Here is a 22,012-nt window from a genome sequence, read left to right on the forward strand (position 1 = left end):
ATGGAGTTTGCATGTTCTCCCTGTGCCTGCATGGGTTTTCTCCGGTTTCCTCCCACACTACAAAGACATGCTGGCAGGTGAATTGGATCCTGTCTAAATTGTCCCTAGTATGTGTATGTATGAATGGGAGTTAGGGACCTTAGATTGTACACCCCTTGAGGGTTAGGGACTGATGTGAATGTACAATATATATGTAAAGTGCTGCGTAAATTGGCGGCGCTATATAAGTACCTGAAATAAAATTAAAAAAAATAAATGCTTGACGTGCCTAAAAACACCTAAATATGCAATAGGCAGCTTTAGGTGCTTTTTTATGCAATTTTCTCCTGCCTAGAGTTCTATCATTCAGAGGAAAAAAAGCAAACAACCTGTGTGCATGAGGCCTTAGAAATGTGTCCTGCTTTTGCTCAATATTTTTCAATTATTACACAATTTAACAATGAATTGGAGATATCTGCTCATGCATGGGGCAAATGTACAATCTTTTTGATGATAGTTGCCAATAGGTGGAAATAAAATCCAAGACTATGGTGCAGCAAAGAAAAGGCACTAACCACTCTCACTTAACCACATATCACTGCTGTCTGAAGAGAGCCCTGTGTTGTTTACCAACACAGGGCTCTCTTCTATCATTTGCTCAGCCAATCAGCAGGTCCTAGCCATAAATCATTGTCCGGGACCCACTAAAGAGCTTGTGTTGCATCAAATGACAGCACAGTCTTCCCTGTCCACATGCCCATTTGTGAGCAGACCCAGAAGAAAGCTGTGACGTACAGGTACGTAATTGTGCCTTTACGAGCTGACCTGCCGCAGTAAATATACTACGGCGGGTCGGCAAGCAGTTAAAGTGACACTAAATTATATCCTTTTTCTCCATACACTTTTACTACTTTTCCAGTAAAATGAATATCTCCTAAACTGTGCCGTGACTCCTATGCGCATGTGCGGGAGTGATGTCATTGCCATTGAAGCCTGCAAACCTGGAAGGAAGACCGGGTGAAGATGGAAGCCCTGGCAGTGGTGACAGTGTGCTGCTGGAAGGATCTGTTTTACATGCAAGTCTTTTACAAGGTGCTAGTATACAATGTTTACTACCACATGATGCCATTAACTTGCAGAAGGACCAGAACTTTTTTTAATTTCCTCTCTTTTTCCCCTTCACTTTGAATGAGCAGTGGTTGATATTTGCGGTCATGTACTTGAGGGTTAGGGACTGATGTGAATGTATAATATATATGTAAAGCGCTGAGTAAATTGACGGCGCTATATAAGTACCTGAAATAAATAATAAATAAATATACACTGCTCTACAAGCTACAAATCCCATAGTCTATCTTGGGAGTAAGCAAAAGAGGGTGGCTACATTCCTACATAGAGTGGGACTATGGAGAACAAATGTAACCTCCCTCTAATAGGAAGTCAGATCACAGCAACAAATAATGGATTTTGGAGATTTAGAGGAGGCTGGGACTTTTTGAGTTAAAATTTCATACTTGAACAAAATATTATTTTTTTTTTTCACTAGAATTTAGTGTCCCTTGAAAGGGATGCATTTCTTTATTGAACAGAATTATCTTTCAGGTCCATTTGAGCCAGTAAGTTACGGAAACAACAGGCTTTGAGACATTTTCCTTTTCACTTACAGTAAATGGGGGCTGGTAATTGTACAGTTTATACAATTCAGTGGCTACATTACCGCTGCAAACATTTCAGTCCTCCACAATGTCTCCCCAATCCTCAGCATCAATGTATTATTCAATCAGGAAAAATTGGCAGCACTGAGATTGTCTGATCAGCGTTTCAAGGACAGAACACAATCTATTCTTTTAACTAATGTAGATATATATCTGTGTAAGGACATTGTGATAAGCAACGTGCTATAGACCAAGGCTTAATTAATAGCATTCTTGTCCATCTTTTTAATGGGTGCAATACTTCTCTCGAAACAGAAATTGCACACATTTCAGGAAAATCCCCTCCAGCTAGCCAACAAAATCACACTGATTAAACTGATGCCATCAATAAATTATATTTCAGATGGCTGTGTTTGCATGCCAAGGCTGGGAAGGGTTCATAGTCATCTGAAGTTTCAGAATTTACATTTTGTTTCGTGAACCATTAAAGCGGTATTAAACCCCAAAACAAAAAATTTAATATATTGCAGCTTATCAGTTCTTAGATGTGATGGGTGCATTATTTTTCTTTTTTAGACTTAATTTTTTTCTTTATTTTTACCTGGTGATCCGGACACTAGCAGAATTCCGGTCTTAGGGTATCTTCACCCTGGATGGGGGAGAAATGTGTAGGCAGCTGCAGTCTACATTCTCCACCGCAGGTGGCATTTGTCCAGAATGTCATTGCAGCTGGAGGAAGTCAAGAGAAACTGGGTTTCCCTATGAATCCCTTGGTCCTCTGCAGCAGCGTTCCAATTGGCTACACTGGATCCAGGTGACCCTGGTTGCTATCTTAGTAAAGTCTTTTAAGTTCCTGCCCCTGGGTTTTGGCATGCATTTGCGAAGTGTCTAGTGTAACTAGTGGAAGGGAGAGGTCCTGGAGGAGTAGGGAAAGCTTAAACCCTTTGTCTGCATCTCATAAAGCTCCCCTTTGGGTTGCACTGGCCAGACTGCACTCCATTTTCTTAAACAGGTGCTGTCTCCAGCTCAGGCCTACACACCGCTGACTCTCTGCTTATACTGATGTACGTTTTTTGGTTGGGTGTGCTTCCCCGCCAGGCTGTTGTACTGTTTTGCAAAAGTTCTGCAATACATAGTTTACTGCAATCTGGGACTGGGTGTGTTTTTTGCTGTCACACTGCACCTAACACACAAATGAAGACACTTTTTGGCAGGAGTTGTGTTCTAGGGAGTAGTGCCCCGTGTTTGGGCAGATATCTCCTGTTCATTGTGTTAGATTCACTGGCAGATTTACATGAACTTGACTTAAGAAATTAAAGCTAACACTCATTACAGTGGTTGTAAAGCAGGGGCGGACTGACCATTAGAGTACCCGGACACTGCCCGAGGGCCCAGGGTCAGTAGGGGGCCCCATGAAATGCCTCTGGTACCTTTTATAGGATTTTTTGGGTGTGCTTTGAGTGTGGTCAAGGACACAAGAGCCCCATGATCCCCTATTGCCCGGGGGCCCCATGAACTGTCAGTCCTCCCCTGTTGTAAAGGCTCAAGGTTCTTTACCTTCATGCATAGTATGCATGAAGGTAAAAAGTCTACTGTGTGCACAGCCATTGAGGAAAAGGAGGGGGATGAGGCCAAACCGTGCTCTGTGTGTGAATAGACACACAGAGCAGTGGCTTGGGAGCGAGCCTGCTTGGGTGCCCACAGAACAAGCAGCTTGCACTTGGTGGGCAAGGAGTGGTCAGGAGCGCTGGCGGGGGACCCGTGAAGAGGAGGATCAGGGCTGCTCTGTGGAAAACCACTGCAAAGAGCAGGTAAGTATTTTAAGTTTTTTTTTTAACAAATTGCCTTATTGTCTTTAATATCACTACACTTTTACGTTACAACAGTTTTTTTTTCTTTTGGGATAAAGGTTTTACATAAGAAGAAAAGCTGATCATTGTAAGCACACCTGAAAATTGAAAAATAACAAATTTACTGGCTGTATCATGAGGTGAAAGTAAAGGGGGAAAGGGCCTAAAAAAGAAAACTAATGCAGCCATCACATTTAAAAAATGGAAAGCTGCAATGTGTTTTTGGGTGGTTTAATACCACTTCAAAGATAGATAGATAGATAGATAGATAGATAGATAGATAGATAGATAGATAGATAGATAGATAATAAATGGGCTGTCCTATGTGCATGAAAATGGGAACAAAACATGCAAAAACATGTAAAAAAATGCACTTGGGAACAAGGGTATGCTAGAGGTGAATGGTTCCTTCAACTGGTCAATTCCTTAGCACAGCCCCCTCCCTCCCTATAGAGAGCTCTGAGTCTGCAGTATCCTGGCTGTACTAAAGATTCAATGGAGAAAAAAAGTAGACATGATGGAACAAATACTACATTTTTGTTTTGGGATTTAGGCACACTTTAAAGTGGGCGTAAACCTTTAAACCTATATACATTCCTGTTCATCTGCAGCCAACTCTCTTCCATAGTCATGCAAAGTACAGAAATGACATAGCATTCCTCAGCTACAGCAGGGAGGGGGTGGAGATATGATGTTACACGTTGCATGCAGAGAACAGGGAGTTGAGTGTAATCTGAGACCTGAGTGAAGGGAAAAGACCCCCCTTCCGCACAGTCCAATAGAGAAACATGTAGAGCTGAGACTGTCAATCATCTGTTGTGTGTTGGGGGGGGGCATCTCCTGGGATTGCTTGATGTCAGCATTGACTATAAGAAGTGATCCATGCAGATAGCAGAAAAATGAGAGAATAGACTAAAATCACACTTGGTGCTTTGGGTTAAGGCAAGAACTTGTTTAGTTTTCATTTCAAGAGTTTACAAACAGTGCACCTAGGCAAGAGAATACACCTAGCTCAATCTGCATTCTACCTTTAGTTACCCCAGCCATTCTCCTTAGTAAAACCTTATTGGATCTGCTCTAGTGTTATACATATGGCCCTTTTTCTGATCTTGGTAAAAATTTAGTAAGGAATAAACATTTATTTTCCTAGTGTATTGTAGTTCTCATCGCTATTGATGCTCTGAACGCATACATATGATGATAATTGTGTTGATCCAAGGACATACTGCATATCACGCCGTAGCCTTTGGCTCTTTTTGGTAGACTGCACATTCCATCTCTATCTGCTGGAATACAAGGCTGTCATGTGACCTTAGGCTATAGAGAGCTTTGAGTATGATGTAAAAAGATCTCCAGTTTTTTTTTTATTACTTGGATAATATTGAAACAAATGGCAATCTTCATACGAGAGAGAAAACAGAAAAATTTAACTAGGGTACTGTTAATATGCTGCCAATGTAACATTTGCATTCATGGCATGCTAGAGTTGAAAACATAATATTGTAAGAAGATGCAGAATTTCACAAAGGAATATGGGAAAATTCCCTGCGGTTACATCAAAGAAAGAGGTATGTTATCATCCCAATGTATGGATTCTTCAGCATGTGGTAAGACATCGTTTTGCTACTGACAGTGACAAAATGTGCAGCCTGATTACAGCAACAACCTCCACTTCCCAGCATTCTTAAAATATCAACTTGGAAGCTGTCCCAGATATTACATCTCCGGAATGTGAAAGAACGAGGGAGGGACAAGTCCCAGGAATTATATATTGTTATGCATATAAGCAAATCAATTTGATGTCATTACTGTCTGCAAATGTGCAGACCTAAATCTTAGCAATTTGGCTCAGCAAAGTCAAGTGACAAGAGAATTATCAGTCCCAGATAGGCAAAGGCTACCCACAGACATTAGACAGCTCTTTAAAGTTTTCAGAATGATCTTGCAAGAATCGATCATCAAAATGTATGGATACACTCCAATCTTTTTGAAAACTGGACATGGACACAGAAAACTCAACAGATATCAGTGTGGAAAGACCCTGTGGTAGGAGCAGAACGCATCAAGGGGGGTAATCTATGGGCAGACCACTTGTGTTCCCTGGGTCCATGTCCAGATATCAATAAAACCTTTTAAAGATGACGTCATTGGAAATAAACCATCTTTTTTAATGCATACAATCCAGGCACAGTGGGGTCTCTAGCAGTCTACACCCAAACTCCGAAGGTGGCACGAGCCGGATTTTGAAATGTGAACAGGGTGCAGCGTGGTGTGTCAGTGAGTAATGTGAACGTGTATTACAGAAAGTTCCAGCAAGGTACAACTAGGCACGGCAGGTGTGCACAACCGTCCACTTACGGAACCAGCAGCGGTCCTTTATCTTGAAAATATGCCAACAGCTTCAGCAACAAGGAGCAGGAATGTAGCCTGGCCTGTCCAACCCAACTAGGAGGTTTCCTTAGGTGGAGGATAGAGTGGTCCCTGCACTGTCCCTACTCCTCTGAAACCTCTCCCTAATGCTATATGCTTTCCCTGCCAGACAGGGAACCCCCTCCATGCACAAACTCTTGCAGAATGCATGCCAAATCAGGGAACTGGTGTCTTAAATAAGCACTGCCCTCACTCAAGATGGCAGTAGAGCAGCGTCCAATTGGACAGCTGGTCTCCTGATGACCGCAGGAAGTTATAGAGGAACTAGGTTCCTCACAACTTCCTTTCCCTTCTGTATTGCCACTGAAACCTAGTGCCACCTACAGAGGGGAGTACATACTGCACTTGCCTTCAGAAGAAGTAGCATAAAAAAAAAGAGAATACTTGAAATATATGCAGGCAGTAATGCCAAGTCATATCAAGCATGCAGTGCTGTCAAGTGGAACTTCTAGGTAGGGATGAGCAAAACTGAATGTCATCCTAAAAAGTCAGAGGAAAACCATTTTTGTAAATTTTGCCATTCTGGTGAAATGAGTCAATAGTGAAGTTAAAATGTAGATAGCTTTTAAAGGTTTCTAAGAGTGCAGATGGCTTTAAAGGACTCCTTGGAGTTCCAAAAGCTCCTTTCAACTATTCTGGACCTGTCCTTGTGCCAAAAACCAGTCCCTTGACACCTCGTTAGGGCTTCACTTTCCCTTTTGCACCACTCAACCACTAACTTGTCATAGTCTATTCATCCTATGTTTCATCTTTTCCTTTTTTTCACTCCACTTTCTTTCCAAACTGGTTAATTCACTTGGACCACCGTGGGGTGCATATCAGAAATTAACTCTATACTACCTTACACACTCTACCCAAAATTATAAAAAAAAAAAAAGACGATACACAACTTTGTACTCTTTCAAAGTCCTTATTTTTCTTTACAGTATATCAAAATTCCTCGGATCTGATTATACGTGCCTGCTGTGGTACTCTATTTCTTTTTGTAAAGTTCTCAATAAACATTTAGTCTTAGAAAACAAAAATGAAAGAAAAATAATTTCTGATTTCCCTGTTATTTACTTATTTTTAACAAAAAAAGTCATACAGTGAAAAAAATGGAAAATAAATCATTTTAAGCAACTGTACACAAATAATGAAACAAAAAATAGTCTCTAATTTGCCTCATGATTTTATTTCCTTTGTTACAGAAAAAAACAGACAATAAAAAAGTTAAATAATTTAAAATGATTGTATACAAATAGCCTAAAAAATATGCACTAATTTGAAAGAAAAAAAACTAAACTACCCAAAATGCACTCCAAACTCAATAACCCTTACATAAAATAAGAAAAAACAATTACTGAAACATACTGAAAGATATATAAGTGTTAGAGTTTTAGCCTTATTGCTTTTCATAGTCAGGTGTCAGTTAAAAAACAGACAAAAAAAGCTGAACATGAGGAGCTGGAGGAATGGAGTATCATGGCTGGTCTATTTGATATAATGTAGGGTTGTTAGGTGTGTGGGAACATATTGGAGAATAGACCCATATATTAGTTGTATTAGATTTTCTAACTGGACACAATTTAGTTTGAAAAGCACTATATGTTATAAATAATTGTGCTGTGTTGTTTTTACCTGTTTGTCACCCTTTGTTTCATACTAGCATGTTTAATTTCTTGCAGCTTCTTTGGAGCCACGTCCTGTCTATATGGGCTCCAGCAATAGCTGAATTAGAATTTCTCAGGAGGTTTTACTGATGGTGACGATACTAGACCCTTCCTGTGGAAAGTGCTCTGGCTGAGCCACTTGATTCCATTGGCAGAATGTGTGGCAATTGATTGACCTGGCTAAAGGACTGCACTCCTTCCAGTGTTGGACACAGGTGGGTGCTCATTTTGGCCATAACAGATTGCACTGTGCAGACCACAGTACAATAGAGTAGAACCAAGTGGCCCTAAATTTGGTATTTAGGCTTTTGATCCAACCTGTCAAGTCTTCCATCCATCTCATATCGTCAACCTGAAAGTCAGTATTTGTAAATCTGTACCATTACTTAAAATAATATCTGGTAATCCTTCCATGAAGGTCCTTGCTCAAGCACTTCCTATCATAGGGGACAACACTTTGCCTAGTGATACAATGAGATTACAAACATGCACACTTTTTTATTAGTGCAATGTCACATCGGTCAAATAAGCCAACGTTTCTAGGGCCACAATGGGTCCCTTCCTCAAGGCATAAGTCGTCTTGAGGAAGGAAGCCTGCATGGTTCTCACTATTTCATGTTGAGGATACAAGATGAATGGAAGACTTGACCAGTTCGATCAAAGGCCTAAATACTAAATTTAGAGCCACTTGATTCTACTGAATTAATTTTACGCTTACAGATGAATACAAACTACTACCAGCAGGATGACAGACCTCTCATACAGTCCCCACACGCAGTCTTCTGGCCTAGACCTATAGACTCATCAATCTTATTTATTTTATTACTTCATTATTTCATATGTAATCCCTACCTGCAACAAAAGGGGGACCTTTTCCTACCTGGTGGATCCCTCAATCCTCCCTTTTCTACTTTAGCTTTTGCCTTTTTTTCTTTGGTTGTGTTTTTCTTACCCAGTATCTATCTATCTATCTTGATAAGGAGACTACGATCTAAAAATGTCTTTATTGGGGTTCTTTGTGACCGTCAAGCTCTGTTTCTTTCGAAAAATTATGTAATTGGGTTTTGCTTTGTGTTCCTCACAAGGGCTTGTAGGATTGTTATGAGTATACTGTACTTTCTGTATATTTAGTCCCCTTTCACAAAGGGCAGAATCTGCTGTGCTCAGTGGGGGTTCAGCGGACAGAGCTGAGCAGTCAGATGACAGGTCCATGTCTGCTCCATTTATGTAGAGCAGATACAGACACAGCATGCTCTGCTCTGTGGGTGGTCGAGTGTAAACGGACTCTGCTGTCCATTTACAACTGACTACAATCTGAACCGATCCACCTAGCTGGAGGGGAACATATCTGCTTTTTTTTTTTATTGGATTGGAGGTGGGCGGGTGTAAATTGACATAAGTCAGTTAAAGTGGAATTCCACTCACGCTGTCAAAAAATAAATGTCAGCAGCTACAAAAACTGTAGCTGCTGACTTTTAAAAAACAGCCACTTACCTGTCCCTCGGTCTCGCGGTGTGTCCCCTGCAGCCCATTTCTCCAGCTGTCCTGTATTCCAGGAGGCCGGCATCTTCAGTGTGGGCACCCGGCTGTGATAGCTTGAAGCTTCACAGCCGGGTACCCACTGCGCGAGTAGTGCTGCGCTTCATGAATGGTCCTGTAGTCTTCTGGGACCTGTCACATGTCCCAAAAGACTACAGGGAGGACACCTTCCGCTTCTGATCGCCTAGGCAATCAGACCAGAAGTGGGAGTGGGTACCTGTCAAATTCAGGTACTTGGCCCCCCCCTCCCCCCAAAGGTGCCAATCCTCAATGGAGAGCAGTCCTTAAAGCAGAACTTCCCCTTTTGGGTGGAGCTCTGCTTTAACAACCACTGGCCCATAGGAATACATGGACCATCAGATCAAGTCCAGCTGAAAAACTGACAGGCAGACCTGATCAGATGGCTGTGTGAAAGGAGCCTAAGTATTATGCTTCTATTCCTAGTGTTAGTTTGAAAACATGCTAAAGATATTCCTTGATTAATTTTAAAGCACATTGTGTTACACTGTGTACCTATGCTGCTGTATTTTACCCAATTTTTGAAAAGTAAAGAATGCAAAAAAACTGATTATTACATTAGACAATTCATATTATATTAAAATTTCATATAAGCTTCAATATATATATATATAAGCGTATATGAAATTTTAATGATTGGGTTTACATATACTTTACTATACTAAAGTAATACTAAAGTAATTTACACAAATACAAGTCTGCAGATCTTTCCGGCTGCCAAATGTGGAGAACATAAGAAATGGCGCATTTTTAGTTTGGTATTCTTGTATTCAGGTGCCTCGTGTCTGCAGGGCAAATTAGGCTTTTGCTTTCCTTGCCTAGAGGCAAATGAAAACTTGTGTCTAAAATATTCTTTTAAAAACACAGTATTGATTCTAAGTCGTTACACTTTGTGTAGCGCTTGTTCCTTTCAACCTCGAGAAGGCTGACAGATTTAATGAATTATGTAGCCGGGTGAAAAACAGAATCCCCCAATGTTTATTCATTGCACAAATGTCTCAAAGAAGTGTGGAATAAGACTGTCTTATCTGACATATCCTCACTGTGTAAATGTTGGTTAAAGCCACCCCGTCTTATTTTTAAGTTAAATCTGAATGACATCAACATTATACGAGCAAAGTCACACTTTAATCTTGAGCAGATTAAATGAATATACATCAAAGAACTTAAAATTTAGGACCAAAGTCTATCCGGCATTCTTAGGTGTTAGACACTAAGGTGTCAGAGACTGTTGTAGTTGATTTAAGTTCTTCTGTCTGTGTGTGTGACTGCTTATTTTAAGTAGAACTCAACTCAAAAAAAAATTAAGGACTATGAAAAGATTAATAATAATAACCATAATAACAACTTTTGTTGCAAAATTCACCTGAAATCTAAAGCCGTCCCTTGCAGTACTTCTTGCCACTAGATGTCCTCAGTCTTCCAGATTGAATGATGGCAAACATCATTTACCCCACTTCTTCTGAACCCAGGTTCTCGCAGGCCTGCCCCCAGCCCATGACTTGACAACAAAAGTAGAAGCAGAAAAGTGATAAGCTTATCTCTCTGTCACTCTGCTTTCTCCTCCAATCAGCATACTCCTTGTCCACAAAGGAACTGATTGGCTCCGTTTGCTGCTTCTTTGTCCCACAGTCTGTGCCCTGCTGCACATAGTTTGCAAAAAGCTGATACCAAGTCAAATTCTGCATTAAAAATATATTCAGTGATCTAGTAATAGATACTGAGCTGCATTAATTAGTGTGTTTTCTATCTGCCCAGAAGTCAGCGTTAAAATAAAGTTGTGATATGAGAAATGCAGGGGCTGTCATTGCTGGCCTTCTTCTGAATATGTTATTTCCCTAGCTGCTATGATGACCTTCTGACTTTAGTATTTTCTGAGTCACTGATTTAGTGAGTAAATCAGGTAACTCAGACTTGATGCAGATGCAGAGTTGGGACAATGACTTCATGTTTTCAACCTTGTCCAATCAGAGAATGCTTTGCATTAAATGAAAAAAATCCAAAGCATTCTCTGAATGGTACCCATGACCTCTTGTGTTCAGAATGCAGCAGGACAGCCACTCGGCATGGGGCCTGGAAGCTAATGGAGATCACTTTAGTAAGATGTCTATGGTAGTGATTTCTGTATATGTATAGTTACATTGGTTAAAACTGGAACAATATACAGTAGCTATGTAAAAATATGTATACCTGAAATTCATCTTTAAGTGACACCCCTTTGTTGGCTGTTAATGGTGAAGTTTAGACATTGCAATGTTTACATATTTGTAGGCAGGTACAATCTGTTTCCACCACTGTATGTGGCACTTGACCAAGGGCGGAATGACAACTCATGGGGCTCCCGGGCAATAGGGGATCATGGGGCCCGTGTCCTCACCCACATTCAAACCACACCCAAAAAAGCCTATGACAGGTACCTCATGGGGCCCCCTACTGACCCCGGGCCCTCGGGCAGTGCCAGAGTTTACACATGGTCAGTCCAACCCTGCACTTGACCGAAACTGTACAACCGCTGTAGAAAAAATCAAGAGAAACTCGGTTTCTCTATGGTCTCCTTGGTCCCCTGAAGCGGTAATCTGGTTGTCTATGCTGCATCCAGGTGATTCTGGTGGCCATCCTGGGTCAAACAGAGTCTTCCTAAATCCCTGCCACCAGTTTTTGCGAAGTGGCTAGTGCAGGTTGATTACACCCATCTGCCAGGGACAACACTAGCAGTAGGGAAAGGTTTCAGAGGAGTATGAAAAGAGTGTCTACACTTTTGCAAGTTCCCTCTTGGGTTGGACCAACCACACCACTCTCCACCTTCCTCAGCTTGGGCCTGCTACTGCTGACTCACCACTGCATTGACTGGGTTCCCAGACAGGCGTTGTAACTGTTCAGCAAGTTCTTCAATACATTGGTTTTTGCATTCAGGGCCTCAGTGTCATCACTGTCGTTGCACCTACCCCACACTGTTACATTGACCTAGATTGGACCAATCTAAGTATGTATGTGCCATACCTGTTGGATCATTGTGGAGGTTTGAACTCACTGTAGTAGGCACTACTAATCTATTTATTTCTGCTAGCTTCTGGGGTCTGTGCCAATTGTGATGATACCACCCCACCTCTTCTGCCTATCTCGAAAGCTTGCATATTTAACACATTTTAGCCAGTAAAGGGTATCACTGAACTTCAAACTGTCTTAAAGAAACAATAATAATTAATAATCATTATCAGGAATCATCTTCAGTCTTCATCTGATTACATCTTAAAAATGTTTAATTTCATAATATACAGAGTACCAGATTATCAAAGCAGGTTGAACCAACCATCTACTCTTACTCAATATCAAAGCTGAATTTTAGTTAGCTGCCTCCTGAACAAAATGTAATGTCAAAGTAAAGGAGGTCAAGTTAATTCATCAGCCCGGATTCTTGACACAGCTGAGATATTTAATTAAATGTGGCCATTCAAAGCGTATTTTAATTGAACTGTAATGTATATCAGGAAAGTAAAGCTATTAGAATTTAAAATTGTTGAACCGTAGCTAATCATTTATTTAAATGGAATATGACTATAATTTTCAGGTAAGCACTCGTATATTATAATATCCCATGATATAATGGAAGATTTATTTGCAAGTCCCCATCTGCGCTAATGAAAATAGCGTATGGGATATTTTCTCTTCCTCTTTCTAGGGTTTCAGTAAGTAACATCTTCATGAAAACAGCTTGCTGATTATTTAGTGCTTAGTAGATTTTATCCTGGCATTAGAACATCTCCGTCAATCAAAACTGTTCTGTGGGGATTCAATTACCAAGAACTTTGATGCAAAAAGTTAGGTGCCAGCTTTCAGTTGTGAACAAACATTGATGCATTCACAACACGCAAAGCAGAGGATCAATCCATTTAATGTCATTTACCCTGCCTGCCTATCTTAAAGGGAAAATGAATTAATATATAGTTACATAGTTGGTCTGGCTGAAAAAAGACAAAAGTCCATCCAGTTCAACCATAAGAAAAAAAAAGTTATAATCCTGTACCCACAGTTGATCCAGAAGAAGGCAAAAAAACCCCCAGCAAAACATGATCCAATTTGCTCCTGCAGGGGAAAAAATTCCTTCCCGATCCCTTGATAGGCAATTGGATATTCCCTGGGTAAACTTTACCTATAAATGTCAGTAACCAGTTATGTCCTGTGTATCCAAGAAAATCCAGGCCTTTTTCAAAACAATCCACTGAGCTGGCCAGAATCAACTCTTACTGTGAAGAAACCTTTCCGCATTTGGAGATTAAATTTATTTTCCTCCAGATGTAAAGAGTGCCCCCTTGTCCTCTGTGATGACCTCAGGGTGAATAACTCTACACCGAGTTCACTATATGAACCACTGATGTATTTATACATGTTGTTCATATCCCCCCTTAATCTCCTCTTTTCAAGAGAGAATAAATTCAGTTCCTCTAATCTTTCCTCATAGCTGAGCTCCTCCATGCCTCTTAACAGTTTGGTTGACCTTCTCTGTATTTTCTCCAGTTCCCCAATGTTCTTTTTGTGAATTGGTGCCCAAAATTGAACTGCATATTGCAGGTCTTACTAATGATTTGTACCGGGGTAAAATGATATCTCTCTGGAGTCTATACCACTTTTAATACAAGAGAGGATTTTGCTCACTTTAGAAACTGCAGCTTGGCATTGCATGCCATTATTAAGCTTGTGATCTACCGGAACTCCCAGATCCTTCTCCACCATTGATTCCCCCAGTTGTACTTCCCCCCAGTATGTATAATGAATGAATGTATTTAATTAATTCATTCATTGTTTTGAGTGAGCACATCTGGGTATTGCTCACATGGTTACTGTCAAAGGGCCTTAGACTGGTGCACCACACCAAAATGTTGAAATCCAAAGGGCAGTTCTTCAGCTTGAGTCCCCCAACAGCCGGTTTAAGCCCTGATAAAGGTGGTGGAGGTGAAATGCACCTATCAGTGAGCTCTGATTGATCTGAAAAGCCTCTAATCTCAAATGCACCAGAAAACAAACTGTGCTTCCCCAATAACACACACCCAAAGCCCATCAACATGGGTCTGTAGATTTAGCAACAGCAATGTAGTGCCAGAGTTTTGTCTAGACAATCTATCAAATTTTCATCAAATCATATAGTCTTTTGTACTACATGGCTGTTGACAAACTTAAAGAAGATTGTACAATTGGATTAATATGTCTGACCAACTTAAAGTGTATGTAAATGCTAACAATTCATTTCATTTATTTCTGTAGCTGGGTGCTTAGCTAGCTAAAATGACCAACTATATAGGCACCATGCTGCAGCTGCATTTGTGCTCACACAGGACTCCCATGCTGACTGTCAGGAATGGACTTGCCAATAGTGGTGGGACTCACCTGCCTTGTGGGCTGCAGTACCAGGGCTGGCCAGCGGGTGCTCTCAACAACCAGAGGTTCACTTCGGCAATTAGCCATCACCTGGGGCTGATTGCAGGTGGTGTATTTAAGGGATGGCCAGACCTGCAGTCTGGGCCTTGGTGTGTGTTTTTCCATGGGCCCCTGTACCTTGTAACCTGCATTCCTGTTCCTGTTTCTGCCTGACTTGTTGCCGACCCTGCCTGATCCTGACCTCTGCTGACTTCTCCTGTTTGATCCCTGGCTTGTGACCCTGACCATTCTCTCCGCCTGCTCCTCTTGTACCTACCTGCCCCATAGTTATCGACCTGGCCTGCCTGACTACGTTGTGCTCTATATGTGTATGTACCTGTGTATCTATACCAGTTTAGGTTTGGGTTTGTTTCACCTTGTTGTATGTATTTGTGTTAGCTTGGGGTTTGGTGCACAGCGTTTATGTTTGTATTGTTAGTCTGAATAAATTGTCTTGTTTATACCATATCTGGAGCCTGCGTTTCCCTGTGTCAGTACGCACATCTCTGGTCACACCCGCATCCCTGACACTGACTTAGTCAGTGCTGTTCTGCCTTCATCCACTACAGGGAGCCAGTGGGACATGAAGGATTGCAAAGACTACTAATGCAGACACCACTGGATGATGTGAGATGTAGATGTGGAAACAGATGGAAACAGACTACACTCCCCAGGGGAGAGGCATGTAAGGGAAAGAGAGAGAAGTTTTCCTGGGCAGTGAAAATAAAAATCTTCTTGCTGCGAGGGGACTGGAGCAGATACATCTCCACTTGTTGTGTGGGACCAACAGAAGAGCCTCATCCCTCAGCCAGAGACTGTGACTAAAGCAATTGGGAGCCGGAGCTCAGGGAGAGGACTGGAACCGAGTGCTTAAAGGAGTTCCTGTTTCCCAGTAGACTCAGAGTTTGCCGTGTATGCAGGATTGGTGAGTAGCCACTTGATTGGGGTTTGCATTACCACAGCTGGCAGAGGGAGACTGAATTTTATTAAGGAGCATTAACCATTGTATGCAGAATCTTAAATGGACAGTAATTAAGTGCGCCACCTCACAGACTGGGCCCCACAAAATAGTGTCAGGAATGGACTCACCACAGGTGGTGCTGGAGCTCACCTGCCTTGTGGGCTGCAGTACCAGTGCTGGCCAGCGGGTGCTCTCAGCAGCCAGAATCTCACTCCTGCAGTCAAGCCATCACCTGAGGATGATTGCAGGAGGTGTATTTAAGCAGGACCAGGCCTGCAATCAGTGCCTTGGTGTTTGTTCTCATGAGCCCCTGTACCTGCATCCTGTTTGCTTCCTGCCTGATCTTGACTCTGCTAGAACTCTGCCTGCACTGACCCTGGCTATTCCTGACCATTCTCCTGCCTGCTCCTTTGTACCTTGTCTACCCGATAGTTACCGACCCGGCCTACCTGACTACGCTTGTGTTCCTGCACATATTGTGATCTGTTGGAGGCTTGGTTTTTGCACTGTGTGTTTGGATGTACTGTATAGTCTTTAATAAATTATATTGTTTTACACCATACTTGAAGCCTGCGTTTCCCTGTGTCAGTCCACACATCTCTGGTCATACCCGGAACCCTGACATAACACCAAGGCCAATCCTGACCAGAAGTGGCTGCACAGGGAAGCCATCTTGGCTTGTTGTTTGGGAAGGATGCATCTGGAGGAAGTTGTGTACTTTTCTCTGCTAGCAATAGAAGACAGAGAATACTGTTGTCAGATTCTGAAGAAGTATGCCAGGGATCAGCTGCTAGAGTGCATGCAAGTTGCTCATTCACTAGTAGATCAGGGCACGGAGTTTTGAGGTGCAGCCATTGATCCAAGCTTGTGCTGAGTTGGCTTTATCTAGTACCCCTGAAAGCAGGGATGACTTTTTTCCACCATTTAGTGAAGATCAAGTAGAGTCACTGGTATGGTTGTTGGAGGATGATCCAGATTGCTTCCTTGAGCATTATTCAGCTTGTCCATCACATGTACTTGTGGATTGTATAAACGCAGTGCAGTCTTTGGTCAGACAGGCTATGTGTAAGCTAAGCTTTGTTCAACCGGTATTACAGACATGGTCAGATTTGTTACACCCAGCCTCAGTCAGCTTGCAAAAACCCAGTCCTGCTTCTAATCCATTTTTTCAAAGCTCTATTCCTGCATTCCCGAAAGCACCTCAAGTTCCAGCCCAGTATACCCTGCTATCAACCACATGTCAGTACCCTATTCCCACTCGCTGCACCTATCCTGCTTTTAACCCTGTAAAAAAGCCCTCTGTAGCAACTGCTCACTCCTCTGTTCTATCCTACAGCTCTTCTCTGTCTTCAGCTGCTCCCTCCGTTTACAGACCTGCATTTACTTACAGTGCTTCAGTAACTAAACCCAAGAAGAAGCGAAAATTCTTTCCAATGAGTACCATCCTGCCAGTATCCAAATCGGTCAGCCTGCCATCTGAGAACCCGCCTTCTGTTGTCCAGCCTGATGACCCGATCCTGCCAGATGACCCGATCCTGCCAGATGACCCGATCCTGCCAGATGACCCGGTGCCCACTGTCCTGCCAGATGACCCGGTGCCCGCTGTCGAGCCTGATGCATCGGGGCCCGCTGTTCAGTCTGATGCCCTGATACCTGATGACCCAGTGTACGCCACCCAGCCTGATGATCCTACCCGGCCTGATGATCCTATCCAGCCTGATGATCTGGTGCCCGCTACCCAGCCTAATGCCCTGGTGTCCGTTATCCAGCCTGATGCCCCCGGTGTCCGTTATCCAGCCTGATGCCCCCGGTGTCCGTTATCCAGCCTGAGGAACCGATAACTACCACTCCGCATGATGACCTGGTGCCCGCTGCCCAGCCTGACGACCCGGTGCCCGCTGCCCAGCCTGACGTGCCTCTGTCCGCTGCCCAGCCTGATGTGCCTCTGTCCGCTGCCCAGCCTGACGTTTCTCTGTCCGCTGCCCAGCCTGACGTGCCAGCTCCTGATGCCCAGCCTGCTTCTGGAAATCCTGTGTCCAGCAACCTGCCTTCCTGCGGTCTCCTGCAAAAAGATAGGCCTATCAGCAGGAGACCCAGCCAGTCACTTGATTCCGGCAGTGGGATGTCCAACCAGTTACCGGACCCAGGCGGTGGAACATTTGGGCCATTACGGACTGTTTTGCGCGTCCTGAGGCCGCTCCTTGTGGGGGGGGGGGGGTACTGTCAGGAATGGACTCACCACAGGCACCGTCACATGGGACAGCACTGACCAATCAGAAACTGTCTACCTGCCCTGTCTGTTAAACCCAAATTAGGGAATGTAATTGGTATTTTCTGAAGAATCTACCTGCTTTCTCTTAAATGCTTATTTTTTGTGAATTTATTATAAGATTCTTAGTATGTGACCTTTTATGACTGCCTATATCTCCTCCCACTTTTATATTTGTGTTCAGTCCAGAAATGTCTCACTCAGGGGCTGCTGTAAAATAATTACACTTTTATAGATATTTATATTAAAGATGTCAAAAAGATTAGAGTCAGTTAATAAAGATGAAGAAAACCATGGGAATTCTGAGCACAGAGGCACTATTGATGATCAATGAGAAAAAAAGCATCCAAGAAGTGCTAAGACATTGATGTGAGATCATACAAAGTACTGAGAGGACAATAACATTTGTTGAGCTCACGGACTCAGGTTAGGCTGCTCACAACAGACAAAGCTACCCTCCATTGGGTACTCCAGCAGGTTAGCAGAAAAAAAAAATGGAATGGAGAAGCCAGACCAAAGGATAAAAGAGTCCAAATGAATGTATTAGTTTATATTAAAAAAAAAAAGCCAACTCATTTCGGGGGTCAGAAAAACCTGCCCCTTCATTAGGACTACAACAAAACGCAACATAATGTATATGCCAATGTGACTGATTATAATTATATACAATCATGTATATCATGGAAATGTAAATTTGCTATTTTTTTTTATGATTGTTAGACTTATCAGTCACATTTATATTTACATTACATTGGGAAGGATTTACTAAAAAAAAATTGATTGTACATCTTGCAAGTGCAGTTGCACAAATTTTCCATAGAACTTAGTAAATGTGGTAAGGTTTCACTTTATAAAGAACACCCAATCATGTACAGAAAAAAAACCCTATTTTCCCTTTCACATGATTGGATGATAGAAATCATCAGAGGTTCCTCTCATTTACTAAGCTCTGGGGAAAATGGGACTGCAAAATGCAGTCTATTTGTCTTTAGTAAATCAACCCCATTGTGTTTTGTTGTAGCTCTGAGGAAGGGGTAGTTTTTTAAACCCCCAAAACGCAGGATTTTTTTTTTTTTTTTGGAATAACTAATAAATAATTTTGGACTCTTTTACCCTTTGGTCTGGCAATTCTTTCATTAGTGCACACTATTGATAATCACACCTAGATGACACGGATGTCTTGTCTGCTTCATAATATATTAAAAAAGCTATATAGCTACAGCTTTGTCTCTCTTTCTGTGTATATATATATATATATATATATATATATATATATATATATACACACACACACACACACATACATATATATACACATACACATATATATATATATTACACACACATATATATATATATACATACATACATACACACACGTGCTGGAGAAGGCTTTTGTGTGCAGTGGACAGCCCATAGACCCAATACATCAAGAGATCAAACCAACTAAGTCACTAGAAGCCCTTATGATGAAGTTGTGACTAGCATTTTGGTCACACTATCAGAAGAGAGAGATCAATGAAGAAGGAAATAATGTTTGGAAAGATCAAAGGAACCAGGCAAGGTGGGAGACCGACTACTAGGTGGTTGGACAGATCGACTACAGCTGTAAGGATGACACTGGAGGATCTCACAAGACTAGCACAAAGCAGACTTCTATTTACAGCTCTTATTCATCAAGTCGCTGGGACTCATACTTGGGTTGATGGCACTTAATAATAATAATAAATATATATACAGTATATATATATATATATATATATATATTTTATATATAGATGGTTGTATAGAGATGGATGTATAAAACTGTAATTTTACAGTGGTTGTTGGAGGAATGGACATTCCATGTTACCATGTAGAGAGACGTCAACAAGAAAAGCTTTTTCTCCATAAAATTCCCTATTATCTGTAATTTTATTCCCAGCACTGTATAGTAACCTTTACCTACCTATCTACCTTTTTTTTTTTTCAAATGAATGACACTAAACATTATTTTGTTTTATGTATTTCTTCCCAATTAGCAATCAGAGTTGTGTTGACACCTGTCACGGACTATACTGTAAATGGCAATTATTTTTTTCACATATTTCACAGAATCAGAAGGGCTTACCATTTTTGGCTTTGCAGGATCTGTTGTCCAACTGCATTAAATACCCTTCGACACAACTGCATGTATAAGAGCCTTGTGTGTTTCTACAGGTCTGACTGCAAGCGCCATACATTGAACATTCATCGACATCTGGAAGAGAGCACAGCAGAACAGAGATCATAATCCAAAAACAGGTCCTGCTTAAGCAAGAATATAAGACAGTATCTTCTAAATATGCCATCATAACCATTGTGTGCAGTCCTTGATATGTAAACAGACAGATCTGAGAAGGACAAACAAGTAGATGTATGTGAGAAAGATGAATTCATATAGGGAGTTAGCTATGCAATCAGATTAGTGATAGATAGCTCCAGTGATGGATGGTGTTGGCGCTTCCCTGGGTGGATGACTTCACTTCACCTTTCCCCTCTCCTTTCCTAACACCACCATCACCATAATTGCCTCCTTTGTCCAGAACATTTTCATATGGTTTAGTTTGCATGCACTCCCATACCTTTCCCAGAAGCTCAATTTGAATGAGTATGGGTAAGTATACCTACCTTAGAGGGTAAACTATCAGAAGGCACTGTCATAGTGACAATTAGCAGAGGGCGAATCTGCCATTGTTCAATTCACCAACAATATGGTGAGTCCAGTTTGAAATTATGTTAACCTGAACTGAGCAGTGAATCCCACTGAAGTCTAGGGATGGGGGGGGGAGGACAAATACTGTTAATAAATTCTGCCCATTTTTAGAGCTAATAGACAAAATTCTGTCACCAAAAAAGACATGGGAAGCTGAGCACTGCAATGAGCAACACACAGCAATGCATACACCAATAATTTGACCTCCGGAAGACTTACCCCCCTTCATGATCAGGCCATGTTAAACCCATATTAGGGAACATAATTGGTATTTTCTGAAGAATCTACCTGCTTTCTCTTAAATGCTTATTTTTTGTGAATTTATTATAAGATGCAGAATTTTTTCAATACGGCGGTGCGTTACTTTAACTGACAATTGCGTGGTCATGCAACATTGTACATACATGAGATTTATGTCATTTTTTTTCCAACAAATAGAGCTTTCTTTCAGTGCTTTTTGATTGCCTCAGCATTTTTTATTGTTTGCGCTATAAACAAAAAAAGACTGACTAGTTTGGAAAAAAACACGATATGTTTGACTTTTTGCTATAAAACATATCCAATAAAAAAAATAAATTTCTTCATAAATTTAGGTCAAAATGTATTATGCTACGTTTTTGCTAAAAAATCCCAATAAGTGTATATTAATTGGTTTATGTGAAAGTTATAGTGTCTACAAATGGCGGTATATATACTGGAATTTTTATTTATATACTAGTATATATTTTTTTATACTAGTAATGGCGGCAATCAGCGACTTATAGCAGGACTTCAGGACTGTGCAAGCATTCTGACACTGGGTGGGAACTGACTAACTACCATGGACATCTCCAGTGACACTAACACAGTGATCAGTGCTAATAAAAAGCACTGACCCTGTACTAATGGCACTGGGCAGAAAGGGGTTAACATCTGGGGTGATCAAAGGGTGTGCGGTTTCTGTTTTACTGTGTGCAGTTTCACTAGGGAGCAGGGGCGGATTGACAACTCATGGGGCCCCCGGGCAATAGAAGATCATGGGGCCCGTGTCCTTGCCCAAACTCAAAAAAGCCTATGAAAAAGGTACCAGGGGCATCTCATGGGGCCCCCTACTGACCCAGGGCCCTCGGGCAGTGCCCGAGTTTCCAAATGGTCAGTCCGCCCCTGCTAGGGAGTGGTGTGCAGAGAGATAGAAAGCAGTAAGTCCATGCTGACAAGAGAGAGATCTGTGTTGTTTACACACAGATCTCTCCCTTCTCAGCTTCACCGACGATCACCGAGTCCCGGGCCCAAAATCGTCATCTGGGACCCAGTGAATGACATCCTCAGGAACCAATTGTAGCGTGGGTAAAACGGCATGGGAGCCTACACACTCCCTACCCAAAAATTCAAAGTCACGTATATTCATGTGATTTTGCATAGTATGGCCGTCCTGTGGCAGTACATTTGCTATGGGGTGGTCATCAAGTGGTTAAAAAAAAAAATCTGAGAGGTTCTTTTCATCTTCAAGGGTAACACTTTAGGAATGCATATG

General features: G+C 41.7%; 1 protein-coding gene across 1 annotated transcript in view; it reads right to left on the reverse strand.

Annotated features, from left to right (window-relative positions):
* Window positions 1-22,012, reverse strand: part of LRP1B (LDL receptor related protein 1B) — a 2,076,109-nt gene that overhangs the window by 1,205,161 nt on the left and 848,936 nt on the right. Inside the window, exon 5 of the mRNA XM_089653623.1 lies at window positions 19,876-20,004. Coding sequence (XP_089509749.1) covers window positions 19,876-20,004 — 129 coding nt within the window. The remainder of the gene's footprint in view (window positions 1-19,875; window positions 20,005-22,012) is intronic.

This window comes from Staurois parvus, unplaced genomic scaffold (genome assembly GCF_062004578.1).
Source record: "Staurois parvus isolate SC_StPar_1 unplaced genomic scaffold, SC_StPar_1.0 ptg000716l, whole genome shotgun sequence".
NCBI lineage: Eukaryota > Metazoa > Chordata > Amphibia > Anura > Ranidae > Staurois > Staurois parvus.